Raw genomic sequence first — 20,873 nt, forward strand, 5'->3', positions numbered from 1 at the left:
CATTATTACGGTAAACCTGAGGAAAGTCACTGCTTATCCCTGGAAATAAAGAATGGAATCTTGCTACTTTTTTGGATTCTGCCAGGTCCTTGTGACCTAGATTGGCCACTTTTAGAAACAGTACTGGGCTGGATGGACCTTTTGTCTGACCCTGTAGAGCAATTTTTATTTTATGTCAATTACTGTATGGATCCCAGATTTAAATTAAAAGATGTGCTACTGGTGCTTGCATCTATCAGCGATGAGGCGGCTTCTTATCAGAGTTCTATCCTTTCTTCATATGAGCCAAGTCCTTCACTTAGGTCCTTGGTTAAGTCTAAAGATTGCCTCCCCCTCATTAAGAAGGTCACATTTGATTGGGATCCATAAGAGGGCCTGTATCATTGTTGTGGAATGCATTGCCATTGGTGCTCCACTAACAAACTGATAATCTAGGTTTCTGGAAGAAGATTAAGTCTATTTAAAGCAGGCCTCAGAATGCAATTATTTCTGATAGCAGCTAGTTAAATGTCAATTGACAGTCTGTTAGGTATTTAAGAGGGCTGCAACTGGGCTTATGCTCTGTCATATATGTTGTTATCAAATTATTCAACATCTTGATTATTATATACTATATATGTTTGTGAATTAGTAGCCTATAAACGTGGTCTTCGAAAATATATTCCCTCAGAACAGGATAGTAACTTTGCATGGCATAAACCTTAGATTCAAGCTTCCAAAGCCCAGTAACCTTCTTAAACAGGTTATGTAATTTGGTGCACGAGGCCAGTAATTTTACATTAAATAATGCTGTACACAGATCTGTCATTTCCATAAAAATATCCTTTTACTCGGTATATTGCCAGTCTTACATCTAAGAGCCCAAAACAATGTACAGTAAAATGCATATCTAAAAAACTGGCGTATCAATTGAAACATATTATACATATAACATACAACAAACCTGTTTAAAAAAACTGCCTATTAATCTCTTCACAAGGCAAGTATGTGAGTTATTAGTATGGCAAAAGGTAACACTGTCCATGACATTAGGCTGCTTAGGTTACCCTGGCTAGAAGAATTGAAGGGTCAAGAACAACCCTGGAGAATTTCAATTCTCCAGTCAGAATTTCAAAATAAGATCTCACATCATCAATTTCACACTTGGCAAGGTGGCTAGATTGATGAGGGGAAAACAGTCAAACTATGAATCTCCTGTTTGTTCTGTTTTTGCATTACATAGAGGTATATTTTCAGAGCACTTAGATTTACAAAGTTCTGTAGTAACCTATGGAACTTCGTAACTCTAAATGAGCCCTATTGTAACATAGTAGATAATGGTAGAAAAAGACTTTCTCATCTATCTGCCCACAATACACCCCAGCTGCTGCCTGGCACAGGTGTCGTCACCTGCAATTTCTCCTTATCCAAGACCATCTTTTTTTTTGGTTGTCTTCTTTTGTACTTTCCCATCTTGGGTAGCAGAGCAAACAAGACCCCAGTTAGTTCTTTTCAGCAGTCACTTTCCTATGCCTAACCACAAACCTCTAAAATCATCTAAACAGCCAGTGATGATAGTTTACCTACTACTACTTATTACTTCTATAGCGCTACAAGGCATACGCAGCGCTGTACATCATACACGAAAAGACAGTCCCTGCTCAAAGAGCTCACAATCTAAATAAGACAGATAAACAGACAGAACAACTAAGAGGTAAGGGAATTAAAGAGGTGGGGTACAGGGCAAGTGAGTAAAGGTTAGGAGTCAAAAGCATTGTCAAAGAGGTGGGCTTTTAGCCTGGACTTGAAAACGGCCAAAGACGGGGCTAGACGTACAGGCTCGGGAAGTCTATTCCAGGCATGAGGTGCAGCGAGATAAAAGGAACAGAGACTGGAATTAGCAGTAGAGGAGAAGGGGACAGACAAGAGAGATTTATCTACAGAGCGGAGTATCCGAGGGGGGGGCGTAGGGAGAGACAAGAGTGGAGAGGTACTGGGGAGCGGCAGAGTGAATGCACTTATAGGTCAGTAAGAGAAGTTTGAATTGAATGCGAAAAGGGATAGGGAGCCAGTGAAGTGGCTTGAGGAGAGGGCTAATGTGAGCATACCTGTGCCCGAACATCCAGTCCCCTAGATTATTTCATGTTAGGTTCAGCCAAATTTCGGTACATAAATTCTTATGCTTCCACTAGGACATCCTGTTATTTCAGAGACTACTGCCTGCCATATCCTGATCGGAACAGCTAATGGCAAGCATTAGCAGTAAATTTAAGACCGAGATTAAAATCCACATACCACGACTTAAAAAGTGAGATTCATTACTGTAATGGTATGTGCAAAAATAACCCATCTGAAGACATTGCCCACAAGAGATACCATTACTAGTGAGCCTAGAGGTATCTGTTGCAGCCTTCTCATATTTTGTGAAGATCTATCCTTCTCCCCTGACAAGGTTTACATTTTTTATTCTCTTTTTCTCTAATACCAACCCTGACAAACTGCTGGAGGAAAACAACAGATGAAAGTACCACAAAAGGCTGTACCACAGAAAAGATATGAAACAGAAAACTGGGCACACAGAAGGAAGGCGGCAGAAGAAATATTTGTAAGGTTATTTTCAAATACTTGGAAGGCTGCTATCAAATATGTACATAGCACATGTAGGTGGGCACCTCCTTTTAAGTGTGCCGATGCCGGGTGGTGTTAGCCCAGATGCCATACTAGCTTAACTCAGACTCGTCATGCCTTACATTTAGAAGTGTGCAATTACACCAGCCATAGATCTGGTATAATAAAGCGTGCCTAAATATGGCAATAGCATGTGTAACATTTAGGGGCCCTTTTACTATAGGGAATTAAGCCCGTAATGTGCAGATAGCAGCATTAAATATTTTTGCAGTTTTATGGCTGTTACTGCCCACCGAACTACATATAGGGCCAGATTCTATATATGGCGTCTAAAAATTCCACATGGTAAACATTTCCGCTAAGCGTATTCTATAAGTGGCGCTTAGATTTAGGCGCGGTATATAGAATACTTTTAGTTGATATCCCAGCACCTAAAACTATGCGTGTCCATTTACACCAACGAAAACATGGCGTAAACCCACACATGTGGATTTAGGCGCACTGAGCCATATTCTATAAGTATGCATGTAAATTTTGGAACACCCATGAAATGCCCATTTCCCCTCCCATAACCACACCCCTTTATTCTTGCACGCATTAAAATGTAGGTGCACTACATTACAGAATACGCTTTGTGATTTGTACACAAATTCTAATTATTGCCAATTAGTGCTCTTTATTGCTTAAGAGCTGTTAACAACTCTGATTAGCTTAAGCCAATTGATACGCACGCTTGGATTTTGGCACAGAATGTTGGGCGTGCTACATAGAATCTGGGGATTAATGCACCGTTAGCAGCAGCAACAGGCTACTGCACAATACCGTTAAACATTTTTGCGGAACTATGGCTGTTAATGCCCATTAAACTACATAAAGTTTTTTTCGGAATTTTTGACTGAGGAGGCGTGGCATAGGCAGAGCGGGCATGGAAGAATTAGCCAGCTAGATCGCTATACTTTGTGCGCACTTACTGGCTAACGCAGATTTAACATAGCAGCTCCCGCCTTAACTTTCTGCAGTTACTGTGTGCTAATGATAACATTAGTGCAGAACCTGCAAAAAAAGTAGGAAAGCCCTCATAAATTGCTGCATATGCAGAGGAATTCTATAAATGGCACTTAAAACTGAATGCATAAGTTTGGGCACACACACAATTTGAGTAACAAGTTTATTAGCACCAATAATTGGGCGCTAACAATCTACGCACTATTCTATAAAGATGTGTGCGAAAATCCCCTGAAAAAGGGGCATAGCCATGGGAGGGGCATGAGCAGGTCAGGGGGGCATCACTGTTCCTGTACTCCAGTGTATTTGACAGGAGACCACGCAAACTGGTACCTTCTCTGTGTGCAGAACTATTGAATGGAACAAACCGCCCCTGCGGCTTAAGCCTGAAACCTCTTTTCCCCCATTCCAGAAAACTTTGAAGGCATTATTTGCTATACCAAGTTTACCATGACTCTGTTTGAGCAGCAATTGTTAGACAGCTATTAGACTCCTTGCTGATACTGTGCACTGCTGTTATTTTTGTATTTTATATGTGTATTTTGTCTTTTTATAAATTATGTATGTTTTTCTGTTGTACCCCACCCTGGGTAAGGATGGGCTAGAAATAATAAATTTCAAATTCACTATTATAGAATTCAGGGGATATGTGCCTAATATAGGGGCAGGGATTTACACCTATATTAGGGGTTCAGTCGGTGTAAATCCTCGTGCTACACATAAACAGTGTTCTATAAACAGTGCCCAACTCAGAGCGCTGTTTATAGAATAGCGCTCAGTGCACTTTTTTTTTTCCAGTGCCCAAATTTGGGCGCCATTTACTGAATTTAGTCCAAAATTTGCAGTTCTCAAATGTACGTTAACTGTAAATTTTACCACACTTTAGTAAAAGGGCCCCATAGTATTCTGTAAGTTGTCTCACCTATATATTCCACCCACCTTGTATTTGCACATCGTAACACTTATGTGCACCCACACAGAATACAACTTAGGGCACATGTGTGCATAAGAGCTAATTTTCTCTGTATTTAAACATATAAGGGGCACATAACCGCAGGTGCATACCCCCAGATTCTATACATTGCGCCTAGATTTCTGTGCCAAAATCCAGGCATATTCTGTAACATCACACATAACATAGTTCACTTAACAAGCCAATCAGTGTTCTTAATAGCACTTTAACAAACAATAATGAGCACTAATTGGCAATATTTAGAATTTACGTGCACAACTCCCTATACGCATTCTGTGAAGTATTGCGCGCTGGCCCTCTGTGCCTAAATCTATGCACCGGGATTTATGCCATGTTTTCATTGGTGTAAATGGAGGTGCACAGTTTTAAGTGTGTTATGTCCTTTTCTCAGAATGCCTTTAATATTAGAAAAATTATTTCTAACTATTGGCATGTACTTAGCATACATCACCATTTAAAATCAAAACCTAAATTTGCATATACTAGAGGTAGAAATATAACAGAAATATTATCCAATTACAAGGGCAAATCTCATAACATTTCATCTATGCTGGGTAAGATGGGACATGTTCAATGTGGAAAATGTATCTGTTGTAAATTTGCAATAGTTACCACATCTGTTATACAACCTCATACCGGACATGTATTTCATTTAAATTATCGTTCTGATTGTAATTCTAGCGGGGTAATACATGCCATTCAATGTCCTTGTAGCATTTGGTACATAGGACAAACCAAACAAAAGATCAAACTATGGGTAGGTGAATATTTGTGCCACATTCGCAACAATCACATTCAGGCTCCCTTAGTTCAACATTGGATGGCTAATCATTCAACTGAGGATTTTAAATTTGTAGTGTTACTGCAGATTCATGGTACTGAGGGACATATACAGTGGTGTGCTGGTAAATTTTTAACAACAGGCTCTCTCCCCGGTCCACCTCTGCACCCCCCCCCCCAAAACTGCAGAGCTGGCTATAGCCGGGGGGGGGGGGGGGGGGGGGGAGGGCAATGCATTACTCTCTCCAGGTAAAAAAAAAATTAAATGATCCCAGGTTCCAATCTAATTCATGTTTAATATGGGATAAAATGCCATAAATAAGTAAATAAATATAAACTTTTAACGTTCAGCACCTGATTCTCAAAGTGGACATATTCCAAACACTATAATGAAAATAAAATTATTTTTTCTACCTTTGTTGTCTGGTGACTGTTTCTCTGATCATGCTGGCCCAGTATCTGATTCTGCTGCTCTCTATCTGTTCCCTTGACTCCGTTTCCAGGGCTTCCTTTCCATTTATTTCTTTTCTTTCCTCCTTTCTTCTTCATTTCTGATCCTCCGCAGACTTGACTGTACAGTGGATCCAGCTTCTGCCTATTTTCTCCATCCATGTGCAGTTTCTCTCCTCACTTCCTTTTCCCTCATCTAAACTTCTTCCTCTATCTTCCCTCCACGTTCAGCATTTCTTTTCTCTCCCTTCCCTCCCCTCCATCCATGTCCAGAATTTCTCTTGCCCTCCCCTCCATCCATATCCTGAAACTCTCCTCTCTCCCCTGCCCCTCTCTATCCATTCATACCCAGCAATTCTCTTCTCTCCCCTGCCCCCCTCTACCCATCCATACCCAGCAATTCTCTCCCCTGCCCCCTATACCCATCCATGCCCAGCAATTCTCTCCCCTGTCCCCCTCTACCCATCCATGCCCAGCAATTCTCTCCCCTGCCCCCCTCTACCCATCCGTGCCCAGCAATTCTCTCCCCTGTCCCTCTACCCATCCATGCCCAGCGATTCTCCTCCCTCCCCTGCCCTCCCGCTCCCATCCATGTCCAGCGATTCTCCGTCTCCCCCCACCCTTCCCTCCCATCCATCTTTTTGTATTACCTCCGTCAAAGCGCCGCGTTATTTAAAGCCCTGCTGCCCGTCTCCAGCCTTTCCCTGCTTGCTTCGTGATGATGTTCGTTCCTTCAGTCCTGCCTTCGCGGAAAAAGGAAATGACGTCAGAAGGCGGGACTAAGGGCACAAACTCATCAGAAGCAAGCAGGGCTTTAAATAAGGCGGTGCTTCGATGGAGGTAATACAAACTGACGGATGGGAACGGGAGGGGAGGGTGGTGGCGAAGGACACTGTTGCACATGTTTGGGAGCAGGAGGGGAGGTAAGCATGGCCTGTGATGGCGCCCTCCTGCCATGCTTACCTCCCGTAATGGAACCGGCTCGCCCCCAAGAACAACCGGCTCGCAAGAGCTGTCAAAATTTAACAAGCGGCTCTTGCGAGCCGGAGCGAGCCGGCTCCAGCACACCACTGGAAATATATCTAAAAAACTTTTGCTAAAGGAACAAAGGATGATTTATAATTGGTAAATGGTTACTCCACTAGGTCTCAATAAAGAGACTGTGCGGTAAAACATTTGAACGTTGAAGGACAGTTATTGGTTCTGACTGCATTGTGGGCGGGATTAGATTCCATGATTACGAGTGCATGTGTGGGCGTCTTTTCATTCAGGCAAGAAAAACTCTGAGTTGCCAACCAGTCTGCTCCGAAGATAGTTTGAATTGAATTCAATAATGAGAAGTTTATGGTGGGTAAAAAACTTTTTGGCATTTATCTTATAAAACATTTACTACTGAGAGACGAGTTTAGATTCAGTAAAATCAATAATCAGAGTTAGATTGATCTCCTTAGGAGATCGGCAGTAATCGGCAGAGATCATCGGAGAATTGGGATCAATATTTTGGCCTGTTCTAAGATTGAAATTTTCCTTTATTGAAGATGGGACTTGGATTGTGAGTGCCTACAGCGATTTTTGGCTATAGCAGTGATTTTAGTCACAGCGAGTTTTACATGGTACGGTGGATTGCTGCTTGAATTTACTTTAATCTTGAAGATATCCATGCCCAATATTAGACAGATAGAAGGGATTCTTTAGTTTGAGAAGGAATTTATTTCATTCTGAGGATTCTTGAAGCAACAGTATTTTTTATATTACTTTGTGGCTGCAGCCTCATGACTTTTAGTGGATTATGTGGGGACATTTATTTCTAGGCATGTTTTCCAGGCACTTTTTTCACTTTATTGAGGATGTTTTGATTATTTGATCACATACAGCATTTTGGTGGTCTCCTCTTAACATCTACGTAACAGCTGAAGCATTTATGAGCTCCTCAATCAGATAAGTGTCATTTACTTAAGTGAGCACCTATATTTCACATTACTTTTAAGCATTAATAATTTTGCATGATATTTAGGATATGCTTTATATTACATACATCATTACAATCAATAAAGTGACGGTCAATACTCAATCCCTTGATGAACGATACCACCCTCGAAACCCGCATGAAGAGAACCGCCCCAAAATCATTATATTGTACTAGCAACTTTGTAATTGTTCACACATCGGAGTCTGTAACTACCTCTCTGGAACTATGTAAGCCACATTGAGCCTACAAATAATTTATAACACGTCCAAGTGTTAGGCATGCCCTAAGCCCAGTCTACTCCTGCCTTTCAAATACCTCCCCCCCCCCCCACGACATGCCCCCTTCTGACTTGGACACATTGCAGATGAAATGCATAGATAAACATCTGCAAAATAGGTTTTTAAAATAAGAAGAAATCCTTGTGCTTTATGACACTTTTTGGACATTTTTCTTTTTCAAAAATTAGCCCCATATTGAAATACATGGTAGAACTTAGTATTAGCTATAGCAAACATTTAAGTTGATGAGCAAATGCATAAAAAATATTGCTACCAACATTGTGTATTTTGGAGGTAATCACAGGGCACCCATTTTAATGAAAAAAAAAAAGTCGACAAAGTAAGCTAAACAAATTTGCTTCCTCTAAATCATGCTGATAATGAATTGGGATATACCGTACTTGTATCCCTTTTGGCTCAGTTTATACTTTCTGTCAGGCAAGATCACTTAGCAACAAGCAAGCTAGTAACATCGGACATTCCTTCAGATCAAATTCACATCTTGTCCACTAAGTAAAGAGGATGTAGTTCCATTTGTTGGCAAAAGCAAACAAGTAGCAGCATCCAAGGAACTGGTTTCATGTGAAAAGTATAATTTTTGTTTATCAAAAACTATTTCACAATGCTACCGCACAGACCAGATAGCTACTGATTAACAGTTAACCTTCAATATGAGGCAGTTCAAACCAATACTACCTAATATTCTCTTTTCTACTCATAACGGTCAGTTATCAAGGTGAGCAAATTTCAAAATATGGTACATAAATAAACACATTTACCATTAAAAAAGTGTCCCCATATGTGTGTCTGAAAGTGAATGCGCTGTAAGCAGTAAAAGGGGTGGGAGAAAGTAAAATTAACATAAAGATTTCACTTTAAAATTTCTGTGCATATTTTACCACTCATAGATTGCCAGGACAAAGTATGTTTGGATAGAAGTACTCATATTCCTTGAAGTCTCTCAAATTTTCATAGGGAAATTCCCACTGAGTTTCCCTATGAAAATTTGCCTGCAGTACCTGCCCAGAATTTTAAAACCACCCCATAAACACAGAGCTGGGGTTCAAGATTAATGCTTCACAGCATGCAACAGTCTGCGTGAATAGGCACTGGCTATGATGATATGAACCTTGACACTTCAGTGTATATTCACTGAAAATGTTTTCTTATGTTGCTAATTAAGAAAGGCAACAACACAAGCCAATGAAGTTCACTGCTGAACAGAACAGACTGTTCCTTTGTCTAAAATGAATCTTACCATCAGTTTCTTCTATTTCTCCATCCTGGTCAGTGGTTTTTAGGGCACTAGAGAGTGCCTGAGGAACAGTGCGTGGTTTAGGTAGTGTCAGGGTTTTCCCATGAGCTTTCAAAGAATGTTCTTTCAGCTGGCTGATCGTCATGGAAGAGAATGAACAGGAGGAGCATTTGTAGGCATGTTCACCTGGGGAAAAAATAACTACATCATTCTACAAAAAGAAAATAAATCTATCTTTATATATCATACACATATACACATGTGCATGTTATAATGGTATACATTCCAGTCTACATCATCGTATTAATTTCTGTTTGTGGGCAGCAGCAAAACAGATTTTTTTTTTCTGAGACCACATATAGAGGGAGATTCTATATACAGCACTTAAAAAACTGACGCAGAATTCAATGCCAACTAAGCATATTCTATAAGCAGTGCCTAGATATAGGCACAATATATAGAATATGCTTAGTTGATATCTCAGCACCTAAAACTATGCGCCTCCATTTACACCACCAAAGATGATGCGTAAATCCCAGTGCGTAGATTTAGGCACACTGGGCCACATTCTATAACTACACACGTAAATTTTGAAATGCCCACGAAATGCCCATTTCCCTTCCCATAACCACAACCCTTTTTGACTGTGCACATTAGAAGTTAAACGCACTGCATTACAGGGCTACAACACTGGATCAAGATGGTGTCGCTAATGGTTGTGTGATCTCAGAGCTCCCCGAGTTTTTTTCTGTCAGCGACCACGAGAATTTCTCTCCCCGACTTTGTAGATGGGAAAGAGAAAGGGAAAAGCGTTGGTCCCTACCTCCGTGGTACCAACGTCGACAACAATCTCAAGGCAAGCGACACTAGAGAACTTTGGAATCGGGATACTTGGCGAGCGGACCTCTACTTCAACAGGCTCAACTCCTTCGGGAGACGAGCGCAGTGCTGAGGGAGTGACGCTGAGTCCTCCCGTTCTCACCGCGCCTCCACAACCACTACAGCTGGAAGCTAGGGCCCCGTTGTTCGTGGAAGGAGGACCCGCCGGCGCATCGACCCCGAGTAAAGAAACAGCAAGCCAGGGACAGACGCAGGTCGCTGCCCCTAGTACCCGAGGTTCGCCTTCCGTGAGTAATGGAGGATTAAAGAGACCAACTCAGGTGACTATGGATACTTTATGGGACGCAATCCAGGAGGTGAATAAAACACTACTGCAGATGAATGTTTCTATCAATGGCGAAATTAAGGAATTAAAACAAACTAGTCAATCTATCTTTAAATGTTCAAGAACATAGAGAAAAAATTTCAGTGATGGAAAATGAAGTTAAACAATTAAAGAATTTAACGGTAACTTTGGTTAAAGAAAAAGAAATTCAACGGTAACTTTGGTTAAAGAAAAAGAAATTCAGGAAAGAAAATTAGAATACCTGGAAAACAATAGCCGGAAAAATAACCTGAGACTTTTGAATTTTCCCAAGTCGCCTTTAATTTCAGCAAGTGATATGCTTAAAAAATATTTTGGTGAGGTATTGGGGATCCCAATAGAGGGATATCCCTCTATAACACGGACCCAATACATCACTGGAATTGTGAAACCAACAAAAGAGCAACCTCAGGCTATTTCAAGTTTGAATTTGACTGAATTTCTTGAAAACTCTCTGGAGCTTATTACAGAGAGAACTACACTGCTTGTGTCCTTTGCTCTTGAACTGGATAGAAACAACATCTCAAGACTATATTTTTGCCATCTAAATTACTTATTTCTAGGGCAAAAAATCCAGATTTTCCCCGACATGGCAAGGAATACGCAAAAGAGGAGGAAAGAATTTCTATTGTATAAATCTAGAGCTCTTAAATTGGGTGCCACTTTTTTGTTAAAATTTCCTTGCAAATGTTATGTTACTTTTGAATCGAATTATATATTTTTTACCCCTTCTAAACTATTAGAATTCATTTCATCTAAGGAAAATGTTCATTCACCTGATGTTTTGCCACCCTAATTAGAGTGCTGCAATGTTGGCTGTAAAGATCTGCTATGTCCCTACCGTTAATAGTAATTTGGCTTATTATTATAGGCATTTTCTTTTATGATATTTCCTAGTATCTTGATCCAACTTATTGGGGACAAACTTAAACTTATTACTTCCTACTTTAAACCAATATTGGTAATAAGTATTTTTTCCCTTTTTTGTATTAATTTCTGATATTTCCTATATTTATGTCATAAGATGTAAATGTAAAATTTATAAATAAAGAATTAAAAAAAAAACGCACTGCATTACAGAATGCGCTTAGTGAGTTGTGTGCATAAATTCTAATTATTGCAAATTAGTGCTCATTCGCTTGTTAAGAGCTGTTCACAATGCTGATTAGCTTGTTAAGCCAATTAAGTCATGCGCATTGTTACAGAATATACTTCTATTTCAGCATGGATCTCTAGACCCGCTATATAGAATCTGGGGGCTAGAAGGCAAATTTATAAGGGAGCACCTAGTATACACAAATTATCAGGCACTATTTTAGGTTAATTTTATAAGGCCAAATAGGCACTTACTCATCACTATAAAATTTCAGTATGTGTCTATAATGTCTGTGATTATAGTTTTTTTTTTTTTATATATATTTTATTTATTGGTGTAAATCATTATTTCACTACAAATTATGAATATGCAATAGGCATTTACAACAGGAAAAAAAAATAAAAACAAGAAATAACATTTAAAGCCTGTTTGTCCACAGATAAAGAAACATTGGTTCCAAGAATCAAGAAATATAAGTGTAAATAACACAAAATAATTAATCCCCACCAGTTGCTACCTCAGGGTGCTGATCCCAGCCTGCATTTTATGGAGGGCACACCACATTCATATCTACTCTAGCATCAAGAAATTCTTTTAACTGTTTAGGGTCAACAAATTGAAATTGTTTACCCTCAAGAGTTAAATTACATATACAAGGAAATCGTAGTACAAAGTTTATTCCCAATGCCAACGCTCTAGGACGCTGTTCCAAAAAGGCCTTGCGCCTAGCTTGAGTGGGCCTTGAGAGGTCAGGAAAAACGCGAACCTTTGAACCCATAAACAGATTTTCTAAGTGTCTTAAGGAAAGTCTTAGTATTGCATTGCGGTCAGGTTCCAAGACAAAAGTAACAAGCATAGTAGTCCTCTGGGTAATAATCTCCAGTGAGCTCTCAAGGAATGAAGTTAAATTCATTCCATCCCCCACCATTGGGAGGTTTCCATTGCCCCCCTGTGGGTTCCAGATGTAATAGGCCCGTGTTATGGGGGGCAATGAATCCTTGTCCATTCCGAGAATGTCCACCATATATTTCTTAATCATTTCAACAGGTGAAATCAAAGGAGATTTAGGAAAATTTAGAAACCTAAGATTAAGTCTCCGAATCTGATTCTCCAGGTATTCTGTTCGTTTATGAAGAAAAACATTGTCCTTAACCAAAGCAGTCTCTAAAGTTCCCATTTCTTGTAATTTAGTATTCAAATTTTCCAATTTCAAGGCCTGCTGCGCAGATACCTGTGCTTGGAGTAACGCAGCTTCAGAAATAGTTCTTATTTTGTCAGTATTTTCTTTCAGTGTTGGTTGCATGGAGATTTGAATATTATGTACCATATCCCATAGTGACTCTAATGTCACAATTGCTGGTCTAGTCACGCCAGAAATTCCAGGAGGGGATTGAATTTGAGCACCAACTTCAGATAATTTAGAAACAATTTCCAAAGGAAGTACCTGTAAAGCTGATTGAAAAAGCATTTCTTTCGGTTGGGGACCATTTTCTATCGCCGCAGTCCTTCCCTCGGGCAGGTTAGGTTGAACGCCTTCATTCTCCCTCCCTGCTTGGGCTATCGGCAATTCCCTTCCGGGTTGAGGCGGAGCAATGCGCTCTACAGGGCTCAGGGAAGCCCCGTTAGCGCTCTCGATCGACGCCAATGCGTCGAGAGCGGCAGAGGGGGTCGAAGTTCCCCGAGGTCCCGGTTGCTGCGTTGGAAATTGCAGAGTCGTCTGCCGGAGCGCCGAGGGTGTCCCAGGAGCCGAGGAATGCTCCCTAACTTTCCCCCTCCGTTTCCCCATCGAGGAGGGCACAGAAACAGCGAAACAGCAGAAAGAGCTACAAAGGACCTCAGCAGCAAACTCAGGTGCGTCCGGTCAGAGCGCCATCTTGGAACCCGAGATCGTGATTATAGTTTTTAAGTATGTTCATAGATTAGCATATTTGATAATGTATGTGAGTACATGTGCGTTCTGCTCAAACTCCACCCCTGTATAAACTCACTTGCAAATTATGCACCAACATGTAAAAGGGCATACTTTTAACCAGTTGGTATTTTATGAGAGGCCACATACGCGCAAAAAAGACATACACAGGGTACATGGTCAAAATAGCTCTGACAAAAAAGCTCCTGATCTAACAGCCACTGTCAAAACAGCCTGCCCACAACATAGCCCTTGACAAATTAGCCCCCCGACAAAAGGGACTGATCAAGATGCCAAGAATATGGCACTGCATTTTTTTTTCTAGGGAGCTATTTTGTTAGAGGCTGATTTGTCAAGGGCTATTTTGTTACCAGGCTGTTTTGTCAGGGCTATTATGTCGGGGTGCCCATACAGTAAATAAACTGAGAAAGATGCCAAAAGATTCCAAGTGCATGCAGGATCATTCAACCTTTATGACTGCAGCTCAAGTTATTTTTGCCTATATCTTACAGCTAAACCCCACCCCAACCCTCCCCTCCCCCCCAAATGAAAAATGCAGCTATCCTAGTGCCTTTGTGATATGACTGACCATTCTGACAAAGCTGTCATATCACTGCATTCCAGAAGAGATGATTACAGAGTCCCATAAAGAGTGTATTGTACAGAACTGATCTAATTTGTATATATTCTGCCAATTAGGCAAAGGTCACATAGGGACTAAGAAAAGACACTCTCAACTCTCACTCTGGTAGTTTGTCAATATTTGCTACAATGGCTGTTCAAGGTAATATACAATACGTGTGCTGATTAAAAGACCGAGTGCCATTACAGATAATACCAAATGATCACATTGAGGGGAATAATCGAACGTCGGCGGCGATCTATTTTGGCGGCGGCGCAACAGCTGGCCGGAACCGTATTTTCAAAAAAGATGGCCGGCCATCTTTTTTTTCGATAATGTGGTGTGGGCCGGCGAAATGCCTTGGATTTCGCCGGGTTTGAGATCGCCACTTTTGTTTTTCCGTGATAATGGAAAAAACTGCTGGCGATCTCAAACCCGGCGAAATCCAAGGTATTTGGCCGTGGGAGGAGCCAGCATTTGTAGTGCAATGGTCCCCCTCACATGCCAGGACACCAACCGGGCACCCTAGGGGGCACTTCAAACATCTTTTATAAACAACCAAATTAGCTTCCAGGTGCATAGCACCCTTCCCTTGTGTGCTGAGTCCCCCAAATCCTCCCCAAAACCCACTGCCCACAAGTGTGCACCATTACCCTAGCCCTAAGGGCTGAAGGGGGGCACCTACATGTGGGTACAGTGGGTTTTGGGGGGTTTGGGAGGGCTCAACATTACTCACCACAAGTGGAACAGGTAGGGGGGGATGGGCCTGGCTCTGTCTTTCTGCAGTCCACTGCAACCAACAACAACTGTTCCAGGGACCTGCATACTGCTGTCAGGGTGCTGGGTATGACATTTGAGGCTGGCATACAGGCTGGCAAAAAAGGTTTGTATTTTAATAATTTTAGTGTGGGAGGGGGTTGGCGACCACTGGGGGAGTAAGGGGAGGTCATCCCCCATTCCCTCCGGTGGTCATCTGGTCAGTTGGGGCACCCTTTTGAGGCTTGGTCGTGAAAATAAAAGGACCAAGTAAACCCGGCGAAATACTGCTTATCGCCGGGTTTTATTTTTCCATTATCCGCGAAAGCCGGCCATCTGGTAGCCACGCCCAAGCCTGCCCATGTCCCGCCTTCGCTTCGCCGCCAACACGCCCCTTTGAACTTTCGCCGGCAAGGTGAAGGGAAAGCGGCGAAGCTATCACAAATGTAGCTTTCGATTATATGCTTTTCGCCGCTTTTGCAAAATCGCCGGCCATATCCCGAATTGTGTCAGGAAATAGCCGGCGATTACTTTCGATTATAAGCTGGATAGTAACAATGCCATTGGTAACAGGTGAATTTTTGCACATTTTCCATTTAGGGCATAGGGAGCCATAAGAGTCCAAGCTTTCTATTTCTACACAATTGAGAATTGGAAAGGAAAGAACTGTAATCTCCAATTCACCAATTATATTTACCTGGGGGCAGGAGGGGTTAGAGGGAAGGAAGAAGGGGGTTTAATGGGATATCCGAGATGGGAAAGGGTTCTAGGTTTGTTGGTAATATTATAAAAAGGCAACAGCTGCTATTCTGAATGTGTGAAGTAACAATGCCGAACAATCAGCTCTGTAGTACATGATCACCAATTAAAATGCTTGAAGCTAAAGCACATTTTCTATATTGTACCTGAAGTACAACATATACTAGTGCTGTATTATTTTGATTGTGTTTTAAAAAAGCTCAAGTAATAATCTTAATGTCCAAGAATTATTGATTTGTCTTTGCCATATGCTTATTTATGGAACAGAATAAACACATGTAACTAGCAGCTATCGAAGAAAAATTCCAATGAATCCAGACTTTGAACACAATACCCTGGAGGTCAACAGAATCTAGGGCTGTGGTTAGTAGTGGTGCCGACCATAAAAGCACCTTTTTTTCTCCTAAATGCCAGGCCTCTAGATGCATAAATTCTGGACAGACAAGTTAACTTCTATCTGAAAGATAGCCACTTAGTAAAAGAAGGGGCCAGAGATGTCCCAGAGGGCCTACATTTATCCACTTAGATACATCATAGCAATGCTAACTTCAGTATAATAGGCAGAAAGGTAAGTGGCTGGGCTGAGCTGCTATACTGCACAGTTTCAGTAAGTGGCTAAATGTAGCCGCTCAAAGTCTAGGTGACTCTATAGGGAGGGGGTCAGTTAGGTGGAGAGAGTGGAGTGGAGAAAGTTATCTAGCACCTGTCCAGCCCTAGCCCCCTAATTGGCTTGTCAAATATAGGTATTATCACAGTACGCCTACAGTATATCTGGTTAGACCAAAAAGAAAGCACTACTGGATGGGGTCTAGGTCGAGGGTGGAGGTTGGGCTGGCAGTCAACCAGATGCCTCTCCTATCCCAGTTGTCTTAAGTAAAATTATTAGCAGGAGCAGCAGCCCTCTGCCCATCCATGTAAAATGTTGCCAGGGAGGGTGGAAGCAAGTTCCAGCCTGCATAAAGTGACAGTAGAAGCTAGGGAAGAACCAAGCCTATCTACGATCATCCTTCCTGCTTCTTGGGGAGGTTCTGAGGAGTGTGGTGGTAGTGAGAGGAGGTGGGGGGCAGCAATTCAGAAAGGAAGTCAGCAAATAGAGGGCAATTTGGGAAATGCTATGAGTAATGGAGCTCAGGAGGGGGAAGTTTTCAATGTGGGCTACCATCTCACTGTATAAGTACATATAAATATTGCCATACTGGGAAAGACCAAAGGTCCATCGAACCCAGCATCCTGTTTCCAACAGTGGCCAATCCAGGTCACAAATACCTGGCAAGACCCCAAAAATGTACAAAACATTTTATACTGCTTATCCCAGAAATAGTGGATTTTCCCCAAATTCATTTAATAACGGTCTATGGACTTTTCCTTTAGGAAGCCATCCAAACCTTTTTTAAACTCCGCTAAGCTAACCGCCTTTACCACATTCTCTGGCAACGAATTCCAGAGTTTAATTACACGTTGAGTGAAGAAACATTTTCTCCGATTCGTTTTAATTTACTACCTTGTAGCTTCATTGCATGCCCCCTAGTCCTAGTATTTTTGGAAAGCATGAACAGACGCTTCACATCTACCCGTTCAACTCTACTCATTGTTTTATAGACCTCTATCCCTCAGCCACCTTTTCCCCAAGCTGAAGAGCCCTAGCCACTTTAGCCTTTCCTCAAACGGAAGTCGTCCCATCTCCTTTATCATTTTCGTCGCCATTCTCTGCACCTTTTCTAATTCCATATCTTTTTTGAGATGTGGCGGCCAGAATTGAACACAATATTCGAGGTGCGGTCGCACCATGGAGCGATACAAAGGCATTATAACATCCTCATTTTCGTTTTCCATTCCTTTCCTAATAATACCAAACATTCTATTTGCTTTCTTAGCTGCAGCAGCACAAGTCGCTAGTGAAGTATATGCAAGTTCCCTTGACAAAGTGAGGCACTGTGAACCAGGCTGTTTAATGGAATGCTGACAAGTGAGATCTAAGTAATGCAGGGCAGCTGAATCCACAGCATGAGCTACAGATAATAAAGCAGCAGGGGTTTTTTCAGCCAGATAAGTCAAAACATTGATCCTGCTTGACAAGTTTAAACATTGTTTCTGCACGAGTTTAAGCTCTGTATATAAGCTACAAACGATAGTGCATAAAAATTTACAAAAAATTGATATAAACCAAAGAAGAATTATTTGTTATATAAGCACAGTTGAAACATTTATTTATTGCAGCACACTTATTTTGAGGTGGTTGACAGCACTATTGGTGGTTTTTTTTTTTTTTTGTTACATTTGTACCCCGCGCTTTCCCACTCATGGCAGGCTCAATGCGGCTTACATGGGGCAATGGAGGGTTAAGTGACTTGCCCAGAGTCACAAGGAGCTGCCTGTACCGGGAATCGAACTCAGTTCCTCAGGACCAAAGTCCAGCACCCTAACCACTAGGCCACTCCTAGTTGGGGGTAGTCGATGATTATAACTGAATCACTAAAGCTGAGGCTTTAAGGAAGCACAAAAAAGAAGTGCCTGTGTGACAGTATGAGACATCCCCTTATTAAAGCATAAATAAGTGTGAGCTGCTCCACTGACAGTTTGTTGTGTATATTTCTGGGATAAGCAGCATAAAATGTACTGAACTTTTCTGGGATCTTGCCAGGTATTTGTGACCTGGATTGGCCACTGTTAGAAACAGGATGGACCTTTGGTCTGTCCCAGTGTGGCAATACTTATGTACTTATGAGGATAGTGGCATCTTTGCAGATTGTGACACCTTTAGACAGGCCAACCAAAAAGATAATGTTTCCATGAGCTACTGAAACTTCACAAGGCCCTTGTTCATATGCACATGAGCATGAAATAATATGCTTAGCACAGTATTCCCCCATTTTGGCTGCTGAATCAATTCCTGCCTCTGAAATTCTGGCAAAAGGACACCTACCCGCATGAGCTTTCAGTATGTGCGTCTTCAGTCTGCTATTGTAGGATGATTTAAATGAACAGAGTTTACACCTGAATGGTTTATGATGCCCATGGTGAGTCTGCATGTGACGGTCTAAGCTAGAAAGAGTCAAAAATAAATTTCTGTTACAACAACAAATAAGCATACCAGCAGTGTTTCAGTTGCACTTTAAGACATATTAGCCACCAAAATATTACTACCTATCAAGAAGCTTCAGTTTGCTTGGGCACACTCTATACACAGATGCATACATTTTAGAATGCATCCAAGCATGCTGAAAATAGGACTTTAAGCAATGAATTTTACAATGAATTTGCAGGCGTAGTTACATACCGATAAACTTATAAACTGCTATAGGTCCGATATGGGTTCAATGCAGTGTACAATACAAACTTATGACATGTGGAGGTGTATTTTCAAAGCACTTATACTTGCAAAGTTACAAAGGGTCTCATTTTCAATGCACTTAGACTTACAAAGTTACATAGAAAATTATGGAACTTTCTAAGTGCTTTGAAAATGAGCCACAAAATCTCACAAATTTACAGCATTCATGAATACATAAAGTAGTTCAAGCTATTTCTTTAGATCTCTCTGCCACGTTTGACTTGGTTGACCATAATTTATTGCTCACACAACTTTCCTCTCTTGGCATTTCTGGAGTAGGTCTTGCCTGGTTCCATTCTTTTCTTGCTGGCTGGTTCTATAAGGTTGTAGCTCCCAACTTGTCTGCCTCCTCATGCCCACTAACATGTATTTCCCCCCCACCCCCCAAGGTTCAATTTTGTACCCTCTTCTTAAAAATCTGTTCCTAAGCCCACTTGGTGCTCTTATACAATCAACTAGTATTTCTTTCCATTTTTACTCCAATATCCTCTTACTCTGTTCCACAAGCCATCAATCCTACTCTAAGCCATCTGCAAAACTGTTTAGATTTGGTTTCTCATTGGCTCTCAGATCACAAATTGGTAATCAACAAGCAAAAGACTGTGGCCTGATGGTCTTCTAGTGACTTGACTGTTCCTACTTCTCATCTCTGTCTCTTTGGTACACACATTGCTCCAGCTGATTCTTTTCGGTATTTGGGAGCCATCCTAGACTCTTGCTTGATGTTCTCCCCTCATGTATCACATCTACCTAAAACGTGTTTTTTTGTGTTCACCAACTATGCACTGTATGCTGCTACTTTGACCAGTCTACGTTTCACTCTATGGTCTTGTCCCTTCTGGTCTCAAGACTAGATTATCGTAATATCATTTTCCTTGGCTTCTTCATGTATGAACATTAAGAAGCTTCAGTCAATCCAGAACACTGCTATTAAACTGATCTCTCATTCTAAAAAATAAAATCACGTTACCTCCTTTTTGCAAAGATTTCACTGGTTATGTATCAAACAGCAAATTATATTCAAACTTCTCACACTGACTTTTAGGGCGTTTCAAGTTGGAACACCTGCCTATCAGGCATCCTTGACTATTCCTTATTCTCCAGTATACTTACTTCACTCTATCAATGATTTTTGTCTTGTACTTCCAAGTCCTTAATCTGCCCAACTTGAATTTACTCGTCACCATGCCTACTTCTTTGGAAACTCTCTTCCTTTGACTGTCAGGGCTGAACCCTCATTTAAAAACTTTAAAATTGCACTGAAAACCTGGTTATTTCAACAAGCTTATAAGACACACTCTTGAGATGGGTTACTGCTCGCAGGGCTTTCACTGACCTTTAACCCTTTCCTCACTCTGTTCCCTTTCCCTGATCTCTATAGTTTATGTTGATCCTTGCTTGTTATTGTATGAATGAGGTGCATCTTTCCTGTCTAAAAATGGAATTATTTTTCCCACTTTTTGTTTTAATTTTATCTCATTTTATGTACACTATTCAGGTCTGCTAGTTAGAGTGGTATATTAAATTCTAATAAATAAATAAATAAATAAATAAATAAATAAATAAATAAATAAAAAACCCAAAATTGAACAAAAAAGCATAACAGCAAAAGAAGAATGTATTAAACCAAATTATGAAGACCCAAATAAATATATTTCGAGTTCTTTCCTAAATTTCCAATAGTTCTGCTCAAATCAAAATAAAGTAGAGAATGAATTTCAAAGGGCGACATTTACAGATGAAAATAGTCTTAGACACGACATAACTCAGACTACTACAAGAAGGTGGGCGAAAAATAAGCTTATCAAGCACAGAAGAAAAAAACCAAACAAATGAATAACAATAGTGTCAGTCAATAGTCCTGATGTCATTCCATAAA

The 20,873-nt window shown here is 40.9% G+C and overlaps 1 protein-coding gene across 6 annotated transcripts in view; it reads right to left on the reverse strand.

The window, feature by feature from the left end:
* Positions 1–20,873, reverse strand: part of ZNF462 (zinc finger protein 462) — a 717,470-nt gene that overhangs the window by 279,120 nt on the left and 417,477 nt on the right. For all 6 annotated transcript variants that reach the window (XM_030194320.1, XM_030194319.1, XM_030194316.1 and 3 more), the window contains 2 exons: positions 18,587–18,705; positions 9,321–9,503 (listed from right to left, as the gene is read on the reverse strand). In XM_030194320.1, the coding sequence (XP_030050180.1) occupies positions 9,321–9,503; positions 18,587–18,705 (302 nt within the window). The remainder of the gene's footprint in view (positions 1–9,320; positions 9,504–18,586; positions 18,706–20,873) is intronic.

The sequence above is a fragment of the Microcaecilia unicolor genome, chromosome 2 (assembly GCF_901765095.1).
Source record: "Microcaecilia unicolor chromosome 2, aMicUni1.1, whole genome shotgun sequence".
Taxonomy (NCBI): Eukaryota; Metazoa; Chordata; class Amphibia; order Gymnophiona; family Siphonopidae; genus Microcaecilia; species Microcaecilia unicolor.